Raw genomic sequence first — 13,876 nt, 5'->3', positions numbered from 1 at the left:
GTGGCTATTTTGAGGGTGGTGGTTAAGGGTGCAGTTCAGTGCCAATATTGTGGCTAACTGCTCTTAAGATAAATAATATGGAACCATTGAAAATAACCCCCCCTTCTCCCAATATGTGGTTCCCCAACTCATCAGTTATAGAGATTTGCGAAATACACAAGTGAGGAGTGATGTATTGTGCACGAACAGCAGTGTCACCTTTACCACAAAGAGAATTCCTCCTCCGTCAGGTATCATTGGAGATATGAGACAAAAAGTGGGGAGGTGGATCTAAAATAATTTGTACCACAGTAACTTAATAGAATATAATTCTGTCCAATCATTTTGCTGTTCAAAGACTTTATTACATTGAAATAATCATTCATTAATCATTCATTAGTAAGCCTCCCTGAGCACAATAGAAACTAGTAGAAAAGAGATAGATTTATTGATTTCAGATGATGCCGCTTTGTGACAGGAACAAAACAGGCTACAAAGCTGGACACAAAACTCTACACAATTTGTGAACAAAGGTGAATAGTGGTGCACGTAAGGTTCCACTGCCTCAACCTCCTAGGATCAGATAGTAGTGCATATGCTATGAAGTTCCACTGCTTCACCCTGCTAGGATCAGATGGTAGTGCACATTTATAAGGTTCTACCGCCTGCCCCCATGTGGATCAGATACTAGTGCACCTTTTTAAGGTTCTACCACCTGCCCTCATGTGGATCAGATACTAGTGCACATCTATAAGGTTCTACTGCCTGCCTCCACGTGGATCAGAGATTCTATTCTATTTTTAATGCTTACGGCTGAAAGACGATAAAACAAGGAGATGGATACACACAAGAATCACAGGTACTACAGTTTCCAGCATCGCTGCAGTGGTAAAATGCAACATGACAGAGAATGCATAAGAAACTGTGTAACCAAACTGGATTCAATTTGTTGAAGTCCTTGCTGGATAATGCTGCGTTTGTGTAAATAGGGTACTGGAATTGTTCTAATGTGCCAGGAAGGGGAGGGGGAATGGACAAGAGGGGAAACATGCGAGTCCAGCTCAGCTAGATCTGGCTTTGAATGGAACATCACCTCCAACTGCATCTACCTGTGCAGCGATTACAGACATCTGGGTTCTGGAGGATGCAGCCCGTGCATCCTCACTTCACCATTCACAGACTGATACTGCATTAAAAAGCAGGAGGAGGGAAATAAAAACACAACAAGCACCCACAAAAAGAGTGCAAAAAGACGGGATGCTCTCGAGAGGCAGCACTGGAGTGAAAGGCCTTTCCAAAACATGTTTAGTTATTGTCGAAGACAGTCATCTGTGACGCCCTGAGCAGCCAGCTCTCCGATGACATTGTCCAGGTAGTTGGGGTCAGGGAATCCGTGCCCCGAGACGTTGGACCCCATCTCTGTTTTATGGTGAATTTCATTCCAAACGACTGTGTCCGTTTCTCCGGTTGTGTTTGACGTTCCCACAGTAAAAATCAGCCGTCTATTCCATGCTACTTTCAGAAGCTCCAGAACCTGAAATACATGATTCAATTTGGTTTGTATTCATTCCTTGGGGTCTGTACCTGAATGGCTTTATAGTGAACGCAAAATGGAAGTCAAATAGTGTCCCAGAATTGATCCCCTTTCTGTGCTGTTAACTGATCTCAGCAGTACGGGCCCTACAATTGGCCTCAGTACCCCTGAATTAAGGAAGAGAAAAATCAGCTTGGGCATATAATGCAGATTGTTATCTTGTGACCACTGCTGGAAGTGCGTATTTGAATATTAGCTGGAGATCTGATTGAGCCTGGCTGTGCTGCCCCTCAACCCCCCTCACCAACACACAGTGACGGGCTCACTGTTGTGACTCACACGTAAATAATGACCATTTGGGATGGGGCACTAGAGGGCGCCTAGTGCCCTTGAAATGATACTCCAGCAAAGAGTCAGCACGATCAGGAGAGACGGGATGAGTGGAGGAGGCAAATTGTCGAGAAAAAAAGATACATTAAATGATGCACCTCTAACACAGGGTTACCCAAACCTAGCAATGATGCCCAGCAACGCAGTGCATCGGACTGCGGCACCCAGCACAACCACTGCACCTTCACTGAGTGAATGATTTTTTAAACAGTGCGTCCATGGTCCCTTAATAAGATGACATTCTTGTAATCACTTTAATTCACACGTTGTGGAAAAAGTCTACAACAACAAAATGAGAGCAAGTGGCAATGACAACTATAATTTATGAGTTCTTTAATTGCTAAAGCAGTTTAATCTGCAATGTCACACTCTTATATTACCTGTTTTCCCTTTTCGTTAAAAGGTAGGTAGCAGTTCCTGGGGAACCCACGAGCGTTGTATGGTTTGCCTGGGTTTGGGTGCTCTGGACCCTATGAGACATCAGAGGGAAATTTGTTAATTTCAGTAAATAAAAACAGGAATAAATAGAATCATTCATTTGCACAGTTCCCTACTGGGATATTCACAGCTATTCAGGCCTTGACTACATTTCCAGAAGTGTTTATTTTTAATATAGGAATTTTTACAATGAGATAAACAGAAGGTGAGTTCTCCAAATGTTCTTAGGGGACCACCTGGAGTGGGACTGATCCATACAGATCCAAAGTACAATCATCAATCTGTGCTGTGTTAGCTGATCTCAGCTGGAGCGACCTGTTGTGGTGTTAAAATTGGCCTCAGTGCCGTTGGGTTAAGCGGGGGAGGGGTGTGGAAGCCAGGGTTTCAGCTCCTGTTATTATCCAGTGACCTGACTGGAAAGGGAGACTGTGATTTCCAGGTGCAGACTGGACTGGACTGGGCTCACTTGGGATGCCCTCCATAGTTGGATAGTCTGCAGTGCTCACTGCCGAAACTCACATAGGGCCATTTTGGAGGTTTGAATTTTTTTTTAACGTTTGAGACAATTTTAATGTTAGTGATTAAAACATACACGTCCTGCATCTCACCCTCCACTGTCCCCCATGGGGCAGCACCTAATGTCAACACTGAGAGCGGCATCCTAATATAATGGGAGTCCAAGGGGCTGGTGTTAAACCACAGGGGCTGAAAACACCAAACACTAATCTAGATGTTCTTACTCAAAACTTCACCGCGTCAAAGCTTCTATTAAAATCTCAACAAATTAGGAGTGGAAGCAATTTCTAACAGTTGGTACCTGCCATTGGGTCAGTCTTCACCACTCCCTTCACAGCATGCTACGCAACAGATGTGTGTGGAAATGGAAGCAACAGGAAGTGTAGAACTATTTTCATTGCAATAAAATGCAACAAAGGTATTTTTTGTTGTAAAGCAAATCTTGTTAAATATGCCCAAGATACACCATAAATAACGAAATAATGAACCAGCATTCTAATTTAGACTTTGGGTTTGAAACTTGGCTACAGTGAATTTCAGGTGATCAATGAACTCAGACTGAGCCTCAATCTTCCTTTACTGGACGCTCTAATTGTTGTAAACTGCAGACCCAATTTTCCATCTCTACAAACCTAGCCAACTGATTGGGACAATGCAACTATGGATGAACAAGAAACATTAATTGTCCATTGAAGAGCAATGAGGGAACTATTTAAATAGTAAACAGATTATATCTATCTACAACTTGCAAATTACATGACCAGATCCAGCCACCTACACAGAATGTAGATCATTGCAAGAATACATTGGTTTCTCCAACAAACTGCTAGTTAACCTTAATCTAAATCTTTTTTCAAGCAAGTCTAATTTCTACTGTCACAAGTGATTCGGAAGTGTTTACCTGAATACCTGGAGGAATACTATACACAATTTGTATAGTTCCAGAGTCTGGATATCCTGGCAGTGATTGTGGTAATAAATAAATGTCCATCTTTCCTTTTGGCTGGGTTCCAGTTTTTTCACCATAGATTGTCTTACATGAAGGACACTGTAAACTGCCATCCTGGAAAATAAATTAATTCAATTGCTCAGCACAGATCTCTAATACAGTTACTATATATTGGAATAACACCATTTTCCCTGCCTCAAATGGATCAGCCCATAATTTCCCATTATTATACTGTATTTGTATCACACAATGTTCATATGGTACAGTGAGTGAGTGCGGCAGACCAGGAGGCCCCAGGTTGTATCTGTCTGTACTGAGTTAACAGCTCTTAGTTGAGGCAGTGGTAGAAGAACTACATTTGACCTTAGGGTAGTTCCTTTAGAGACCGATCATAGTCACTAATGAGTGTTCACTAAAAATAGTGAACATAGAGGGGCAAGAATATAAATGACAGTTACACTTTGGAAAGCAACAGTCTAAAAATGTCCCATAGAACTGATTTAGAACAAATGTTTACAATTCACAGTATCCCCCCGTCCAAAGAACCCTTTAGGGAAGGCTGCAATATCACTTTGAAAACCACTGCTGCACTATTACTGGTTACATTAGATATGAAGTGGTCCATGTTTCTGTACCTTGTTCCCATTTTCATACATGGCCATCATGCACAGCAAGTGGAAGACATGGCCACACCTTGTGAACTTCCCCACTGCATCTGGCTGAATGGTTCTAGCCCTGGACATTCCATCATATCCAGACAAGGCACTCAGCTTCTCCATGCAAATTATGCAGTCCTAAAACACACAACAGGAGCAATATTTAGCTTTAAAAGCTTAACATTCAGTGATTTGGAGTAGAATACGCACTAAACAAATTGAAAAGACTTCCTGCAGATATCCAGTTCAGGGTCTGCACTGTAGGGTGTAGTGGGAGAATGAGGAGCACCGCACCACTCTCCTGAAACGCACTACTTTGGAAGTTATACATTACTGCTCAGGAATGTGCAGTTTCTGCAATTAAACAGCATCAACGGATTCCATCTGTGCTAGTAAATTGAGGACAGCAAGTTAACTGAAGCATTCAACCTGTGGTCTCTTTATTCAGATTGATCCACAGATCCTCAGTTTCTCCGTAAAGAGCAGACTATCTGTACTGTGCCAGCTTGGCTCAGTTGGTAGCACTCTCACTTCTCAGTAAGAAGGTGTGTGTTCAAATCCCACACAGATTTAAGCACATAATCTACTGAGGGAGTGCTGCATTGGTGTTCTCCTGGTGTCTTGGCCAACATTCCTTCTAGCCACATCACCAAAAAGATTATCCATTCATTAATTTGCTGTTGTGGGATCTTGCTGTGGTAAACTGGCTGCCATATTTACCTACACAACAAGTGACTGCACTTCAAAAGTAATTCCCTAATTGTAAAGTGCTTTGGGTACTCCTTAGGATGTGATAACATATTATATTAATTACAGAACATAAAGTGAATCGAACTCAGTTTATTTGTTCTATCCCCAACATAACATAGAATGGGCCTGGAGTGTCAAACATAATGGGAAGACCATTAAAAGATTCAGTGAATAAAGTGGCACACCCAATCTATCCACAACACCATTAACATTCATTCCTTTTTTAACCCCATTCCAACTTGTTGCTGTATCACAAAAAGGCCTATAGAGAATTCAGTTCATTTTAACCAATGGAAAATGTTAACATGTCAAACCAATGCTCTAACAGGTTAAAACTTTAACAGATTAATAGGCAGAATTATTGCCAGGCTATGTTGAGTAAATGCCTTTTAAGTTCACATTTTTTTTAGGTTTCTTGTCTAGTCATTAGAGTTTTCAAAGACACAAGCGTTAATCCAGTAGATATTACTATAGATGCCTCAGGGCTGGCTGTAGCAGCCCACCGTTCCCTCAACTCCTGCAAGCACCTTGCTTTGCCACAGTCCAGGACCTGCTCCTGTCTCCCAAGCCCCTGACTAGATATGGCCCCATGTAGCCAGGTAGAGCTGTAAAACTGCAAGACCCTCAAGGCACGTATTTGCAAGTATCATGTAATCTGTATTCCATATGATACCATGACCTGTGCAAATATTTTGTACAACACAGTAATAAAATAAATTTATTAGAATAAATGAGCTAGCCAGTGGAGGACAACAGCACAATCTGTGATTTAGAAGCGCTCTGAGACACTCCTTCTGTGTGATCACAACAGTTGCTTTCAGAATTAAAACAATAAATCCACAATTTGTTGTTGGTCATGGACAATTGCAGATCACATTCTGTATTTTGCTTTGGTCCCATTTTGTGAAAATTATTTTTTTTTTGATGTTCTCATCAGATCTTCCTAGGCCACCTAATAAAGAGGGTGAGTAGGTGACTTGTTCCCAGAACTTTGCCAACTGTTTCCCTCTAATAATAATCCCCCCCACCATAATCCTGGCAGAACTGAAAGGAGTGCAGGGAATTAAAAGAACCCCACAGTGCTTTAGAAAAATAAAACAACAAAAGTAGACCATTTTCAAAAACAATGACACTCGCTATTCATTGGGGGGAGCGGGGGGTTTAAAAATAAAGAATGATTTTAGCCCTTTTAAAAGAGCCATGTTGCGCAAGTGCAGCAGGCCAGGCTAATAAACCGGATAAAGGAAATCTCTGCCTTGGAACTACTTCCTGCTTAAATATTTTATAGTTTTATGAAAGGGAAATTGTGTTTGACAAATTTATTAGAGTTTTTTTAAGGATGTAACTAGCAGGGTAGATAAAGGGGAACCAGCGGATGTGTATATTTGGATTTTCAAAAGGCGTTCGATAAGGTGCCACATAAAAGGTTGCTACGCAAGATAAGGGCTCATGGGGTTGGAGGTAATACATTAGCACGGACAGAGGATTGGTTAAAGGACAGACAACAGAGAGAAGGGATAAACGGGTCATTCTCAGGTTGGCAGGCTGTAACTAGTGGGGTGCCGCAAAGATCGGTGCTTGGGCCTCAGCTAGTTACAATTGATACTAATGACTTAGATGAAGGGACCAAGTGTGATGTATCCAAGTTTGCTGATGACACAAAAGCTAGGTGGAATGTAAGCTGTGAGGAGTACACAAAAAGTCTACACAGGGATATAGATTGATTAACTGAGTGGGCAAGGTAGCAAATGGAGTATAATGTGGGGAAATGTGAGATTATTCACTTTGGTAGGAAGAATAGAAAAACAGAATATTTTTTAAATGGTGAGAAACTATTAAATGTTGGTGTTCAGTGAGACTTGGGTGTCCTCGTACAAGAAACACAAAAAGTTAGTGTGCAGGTAAAGCAGGCAATTGGCATGTTGCCCTTTATTGCAAGGGGGTTGGAGTACAAGAATAAGGAAGTCTTACTACAGTTGTACAGGGCTTCAGTGAGACCTCACCTGGAGTACTGTGTACAGTTTTGGTCTCCTTATCTAAGGAAGGATATAGTTACCTTGGAGATGGTGCATCGAAGGTTCACTAGATTAATTCCTGGGATGAGAGGGTTGTCCTATGAAGAGAGGTTGAGTAGAATGGGCCTATACTCTCTGGAGTTTAGAAGAATGAGAGGTGATCGCATTGAAACATAAGATTATGAGGGGGCTTTACAGGGTAGATGCTGAGAGATTGTTTCCCCTGGCTAGACAGTCTAGAACTAGGGGACATAGTCACAGGATAAGGGGACGGCCATTCAAGACTGAGATGAGGAGGAATTTCTTCAGGCAGAGGGTTATGAATCTTTGGAATTCTCTACCCCAGAGGTCTGTGGGTGCTGAGTCATTGAGTATATTCAAGGCTGAGATGATGGATTTTTGGACTCTAGGGGAATCAAAGGATATGGGGATCGGGCAGGAAAGTGCAGTTGAGGTTGAAGATCAACCATGCTCTGATTGAATGGCGGAGTAGGCTCAAGTGGCCATATGGCCTACTCCTGCTCCTATTTCTTGTGTTCTATGTTCTTATATCCTAGTGTTTAATCACAAAATTCCAACCACTCATCGACAAAATTTACCTCATCTGGATGTTCCTCCGTTCTCACCAGGTACTTCTTTACCACCTCCTCTGGGTCTTTTACCATTTCTGTAATGGAAGAAGAAATGGAAAGACGACAACAGTCATACATTGATCTGACTGACAAATACCCTCCACCGCCACATCCACTTCAGACAAACTACTTCAATTGTAACAGATCTGTACATTTAATCAGAATCTGTGGGTATCTAAACTAAATCCGAAACAGAAATGTTGGTAAATATTTTACAAGCAGTAAGATCTGAAAAAAACATTAAAATAAAAAAGTGCTAAGTGGCAGAAAAGACAATTCCGAACAGATTCTAGAAAGGTGAACAGTTAAATAGAGAGTCTCACCATTGATACTCATTTTACAAAATCGGATGATTGTGATTTTTTCCTGTGTCTCTTTTTCTAGGTTAAAAAATATTTGTATAAAAACTGGAGACTAATAATGTCAAGAGATACTAGCTTGAAAAATTTCAGAGGGTAACTGTGCAATCAAGTGATATCAATATTCACAACTGAAATGAGGGTGGGTTTCTAAAACAGTTTGAATTTGTGATCCTCTTTGCTTATACTAATTCGGCCTCTAGTAGTCAGGCTCAAGAATTTCTCACGTCAAATCCTCCCATTATTGTACATGTAATGGTTTGATTAGATTACAAGACAGCAATCACTCTCAGGTATCAATTATTCTTCATATGGTCTCATTCCCACTCTGACTTCTCCCCTTGGGTTCTCTTTCCTTACTTCCAAACACTTACCTTCGGTTGAGGGGATCAAATGGTCTGTGCTGTGGTTGGGGCAGTATCATTCTATAGTTAACAGGCGGTGGGCAGTTACAGGGCAGCACTGATCCTGACACAGTTATACCTCCTCAGATAGAGAGCTCTATTGCTGAGTTATGTATAGTCTACTCCTCTTAGTTTGAAGTTGCTTAATTTGAATTATCTGTTAATTCAATTTGCACAGAATATTGAAAAAACCTATAGTCGGTTGTTGCTTTTATCATGTTTATGTTACGTGTCAGATGGAAACAGAGAAAAAGAGAAGGCACACAGTTTTTGGAGAAAGTCCTGAAGCTCTGGAGCAAAATTATATTTTCACATCTGTGTGTCTCTGTAAGCAGCACCTTTTTTTCTGAACTTTCCATCGACTCACTGGCTGACCGATTAGGTCCAGTACAACAAAAGTTAATTTTGTGTGATTAAACAAACCTAACAGCACTCCTCCAAAAACAAAGTGTCAGCTTTCTCACTTCATACTGTTGTCACCCCGGTTATGGGGTTAAGTGTGAAAGGTCCATAAAGTACTTGTGAGCAAGGGTAGTTTCTTTCATTTCCCACCCAACTTTATTCTTCCTTCTTTGCCTGCAGGTGCTAACTGCTGCTAGGAGCTGGCACCCCTCTAATATCTTGCCCACTCTTCATGTGTGAGCCTAGACAGGTGTTGGCAGGCTACTTTACCAATGAATCATCACAGCACAGCCTGCTCCTGTTCGCACTACACATCCGCGCACATGCACTTTCCAGCAAGAGCCTCCGGTCAGGGATCATAAGGGGCTGATTTTCCCCTCCATGGCACAGAGGAATTGAGGTTAATTGTAGAACTCCCACTACTGTCTGTACCAATTTACCTAATCATAGCCAGACTGTGGCTTGATTTGGAACTTTCCTGGTGATAGGAAACATGGGATGGTGTATTTATACCTAAGCCAGTGGGGAGCATTTTTCACACTAATATTCAGTAACGTAACCATCAATACCATGAAAGTTTATAAACAAGGGTAATCATTTATTTTTTTAATATAAAAAGTACCTAGTTCAGGCATCCTCCTGACATGCACTATAACCCAGCCCAGTCAGCTCTCAGGGTGATGCCAATAAAACTAACCATTAGGAGGAATCTGTGAAGAACCTGGTGCAAATCTCTGTGGATTTACTCTCCCTCCCTATGGGGGAAAAGACTTACCCCCTGGTTTTCTCCACCATTACTGCATCTCTAATGCACCAGCCAAGGACAACTATTCATGATTCTGTCAGATTAGGCCATTAAACAACCGTTTACCGCAGTGAGCAATTGCGCTGCCACACCCCACTCAAAGAATAAATATCACACTTTTCATCCCGTACATGTCTGAAGGCTAGTGCATCAAAATCAAAATGTAATTTTTATAATGGATTACTGTGCTACCTGTGTGCTGCCTGGTATATCAATGAATTAACTGTGTAATGAGCAAATCTGCTAAATGTAAACATTTAAGGCCACATATGGAACCTGCAGGATAAACAGTACTAGAAATATAATATCCTGAGAGAAATTGGCACGACACACATGGAAAAAAAAACTATCAAATACAACATTGCACAACTCAATTGCATGCATTATGATACACTTACTACAATGTTGAAAAATCTCAATAATTACACAATTGTAAAAAAAAGTCAAATGGCTATTCCCTAGAAGGATGGGAAAATGCATCTTGCTGTCAACAATATAACATTTGCATGTACGGCTGTACTCTGATTTCAGTGTCAGAATAGGGTCTTTTCATGTCACCTTGTATGATAAAATCTGGTACATTGTGATTAATATAGAACGCGTGCGTGGCAAACATTGAAACGTACAGAAGTAAGAGTTTCGATCTCTAAACCTAAAATTAAGTCAACATGCAAAAACTCACAGATCACTTACTGTACAAAAGTACGTATTGACCAAGAGACCAACATGAAGTTTTGGTACCTTAGCTGGAACACAGAAGACTCAGGAAATAGAAAATGCCAGAAATGCATTTGAAAGGGGGACAGGCTAACATTTCAGGCACAACCCTTCAGCAGCGTCATACCCGAAGCATCGAACCTTTCTTTCACTTTCAGATCCTCATCAATCTGCTTTGCGTTTCCAGCTTTTGTGGTTTTACTTTTTAAATCGCACAAAAGTTAGTGCACCACCACACATAGCCTGATACCGGCAATCCATCCTCGGTCCCAAAACTGCATCGGTCGATAAAGTTATTAAAATTCAGAATCATTTCAAGGATTGGTTTGGAGCGTAATATAGGAAAAGCAAAATAAGAAAAACATGCCAAGTCCAGTCGCTCACACCATAGTAACCAAACCTGAAACTTTTCCCCACTGGGCAACAGAAAACAGATCAATACTGGAAGTAAATAGGAAATGTCTTTTATTAACTACCTTTTCTGGACACTTTCTTCGATCTCCTAAATGATTTATCTCGGGCACTGCTGAGTTTTTTATCGCTTTTTCTTGAGTCGGGATTGTGTACGGGTTTAGTTGCGTGGGTGAAGCACACAGGCAGTCCAGCAGCACACATCAGAATTGCAGTCATGCCTGCAGGTTCAGTGGTCATCAGCATGCACCGGGGAAATGGTAAAAAAAACAAAAAAAAAATAAAGCACACAAAAGTAAATTAAATAAAGGAACTAGAGAAAATAAAGGAAGGAAGTCACAGAACTAAATAAAATCCAAATCACCAAGTGATATAATTAATTCATTAGACAAAAAAAGTAGAAATAGTTTCAGACACTGTAGGCCCCTTCACCTCTCCAGTGATTTGAAAGAGACTGAGTGAACAGAACCCCACAGAATAAGCAATAAGGGCAGCAGGCCTGTGTAAATACCATGGCAACAGCAGCATTTTCTGAAACAGTGGGATACTGTTTATCAGGGAACACCCCAGTTCAGATAAATGTTTGACTGCAGCACAGAAACCATTCTAAAATTAAATAACCACACAGAATTTGCAATAAAGAGTATGAAAGAGCCAATGCCTCGCAGTTCCGAAACTGGTGTTCAGATTATCGACATCCCCCTGTGGTTTGCACTCTCTTTAAATAAGTAAGAGTAAACAGCATTCACTTTTTGAAAAATAAATTCTCTTTTATATTCTGTGTGGAAGCTCTCCGTAGAACTATTCCACTCCCTTCCCCACTCCGACACACAATTGGAAATTAGATTACTGGTCACAATTGGGGGCGTTATGTACAATTTCCTCTCCCAAAATTCATGAAGATTTTTCTCAATTTGATACAAATTTCTTCATGGAGAGGGTTGAGATTTCCATGAATGCTAATCTGTGCCACTGTCCCACTCTTCTACGGCCTTGGCTTGTAACCTTCTCCACAGAAAGGAACCAGAGATGGGCAACCAGGATAAGGGTTGTCAGAGGAATCAACCTGGTGTTGTGTCTCCTGCTGCTGTGATGCCATGCATAGGTGACCCAAAATGTCATCTAGTGAGCTCAGGATAGTAATGAAGTCAGTGTTCAGAAGTGCAGATGGGCTGACAGAATTTATACACAGTCTCAAAAGTAATCCTAGATCTAAGGGCAGGAAGTTAGTTGTGAAGTTTGAGAAGTGATATTTAGTATCAACAGACACCCTATGTTCAACATGAATGTAAGCATTTAATCTTTGAAAGTCACTTGTCAAAATTTGAAAGGGTACCACGGGTGTTTAAGGGACGACCCAAGTACATTAGACCCATTTGAAAGAACCAAACAACAAAAAATACAAATCTGAATTTGATCAAATGCTGTTTAAGGTGAAAAATGATTGGTTAGTAGAAGAATCTATAGAGATGCACCAATGAATCACAACGTGTCTAAACTCATCACTTTCAATGTTAAGACAGTGTGGAGAAGCTATTAAAAAAGCAAATAAGAATGTTGGGGTACATACCCAGACAGTATAAATCTGCTGAGATTATGCAGGGGCTTTATAGTGCATTGGTCAGATCAGACCACACAGTGTTCTGTGTATAGTTCTGGCCACCACACTTCAAAAGGGATATCCATGCATGGGAGAAGGTGCAATGAAGAGAAACAAGACTGATTCCAAATGTAAAAAGAATGAGGTATAAGAAAAGATTAGAGAAGCTTGGAACTGGGCACAGTGACTAGGTAATTCTCTGCCAGGTTAATTTAATGCTCCACTGGCTCCTCGAATTAAACTAATGATGCTTCCCAACTGTGGTAGCCAGCCCTGGGACTGGAGCTCAGAACCATCTGGATCGCTTTTCGGTGTCACTGTCAGTGTTACCAGGCTGCCCTGACACTGTAGATAAGCTAATCAAACATTCAGTTTACCTTCAGTTGTCATTCCCCTCGACTACAGGCAACTTATTAACAGTCAAACTTAACAATTTCCCCCAGATCATTGTCCACATAGGACTGGTCGTTCCTGTTCATGATTTTTACAGTTCATTTTACAATTTCATACTTTTACAAAAGTTGTACATATTTGAAGAACAAAATTGTAATCTTATGGCTAAATGTTTATGAACAATATAAAAACAAATTTGTTTCTCCAATCCCCCAATATTTAACAGTGTTTTATACAATGGGACCAGCACATCAGTGAAACAATCCAAAACACAATGATGCTTACAGAACCCTAGGTGTCGCTGCAGAAAACGCTGCAGATTTTAAACTGTGCCCAATCCCTTCTGTGCTGAAGTGGGACTTCTCTGCAATTTGTGGAACAATTAAATGAAATGAATTTGTGCTGAATTTCCAGTGTTTTTCAGCAGATACCTTCTTCACAGCCATTTATGAGGATGGTATTGACCACTGCCTTTTTATTTACCCATGTCATCAGGCTACTATGCCAGTTAACAATAAAGGAACATAGGCCCTGAAATTACACCTCATGACACCAACACACGAACACGAAGCACATTTGTCGACTATTCTGACAGAAGCATTGACCCATTTAAAATAAGTGGGTTACTGCCTCTGCCAATAGAGGAGAGTGGAATTACAGTCGGACACGTTAAGCCTTCATGCGGTAGCATCCCATAGCGTAATTTTAGGGTACGGCTTCTTAAATGGGTGAGCAGATTTCCAGCTTTCTAAAAGTAAACAATACAGGATAACTGACAAACGGGGCACATGCTCCAGTCATGAAGAACAGCTAACGGAAATTATCAGACTTGCTCAATTTCAGGAAAATTCAGTGGAGATAAAGTCTATGAATGCCCAACTTCATGGAAGGATGTATAGAGATTGTAGAGCAAGCATCATTGTGGA

At 40.9% G+C, this 13,876-nt stretch overlaps 1 protein-coding gene across 3 annotated transcripts in view; it reads right to left on the bottom strand.

Annotated features, from left to right (window-relative positions):
* Positions 1-322: 322 nt before the first annotated feature.
* dtx2 (deltex 2, E3 ubiquitin ligase) overlaps positions 323-13,876 on the bottom strand; it is a 46,548-nt gene continuing 32,994 nt past the window's right edge. For 2 of the 3 annotated variants that reach the window (XM_068008009.1, XM_068008011.1), the window contains exons 4-9: positions 11,023-11,178; positions 7,827-7,894; positions 4,442-4,600; positions 3,759-3,920; positions 2,284-2,373; positions 323-1,513 (exon numbers count right to left, since the gene is read on the bottom strand). In XM_068008009.1, the coding sequence (XP_067864110.1) occupies positions 1,289-1,513; positions 2,284-2,373; positions 3,759-3,920; positions 4,442-4,600; positions 7,827-7,894; positions 11,023-11,178 (860 nt within the window). In that variant the 3' untranslated portion in view covers positions 323-1,288. The remainder of the gene's footprint in view (positions 1,514-2,283; positions 2,374-3,758; positions 3,921-4,441; positions 4,601-7,826; positions 7,895-11,022; positions 11,179-13,876) is intronic. The other variant, XM_068008010.1, reaches the window with a different exon arrangement.

This window comes from Heptranchias perlo, chromosome 28 (genome assembly GCF_035084215.1).
Source record: "Heptranchias perlo isolate sHepPer1 chromosome 28, sHepPer1.hap1, whole genome shotgun sequence".
Lineage (NCBI taxonomy): Eukaryota > Metazoa > Chordata > Chondrichthyes > Hexanchiformes > Hexanchidae > Heptranchias > Heptranchias perlo.
This window is presented reverse-complemented; position numbering and strand designations above follow the sequence as displayed.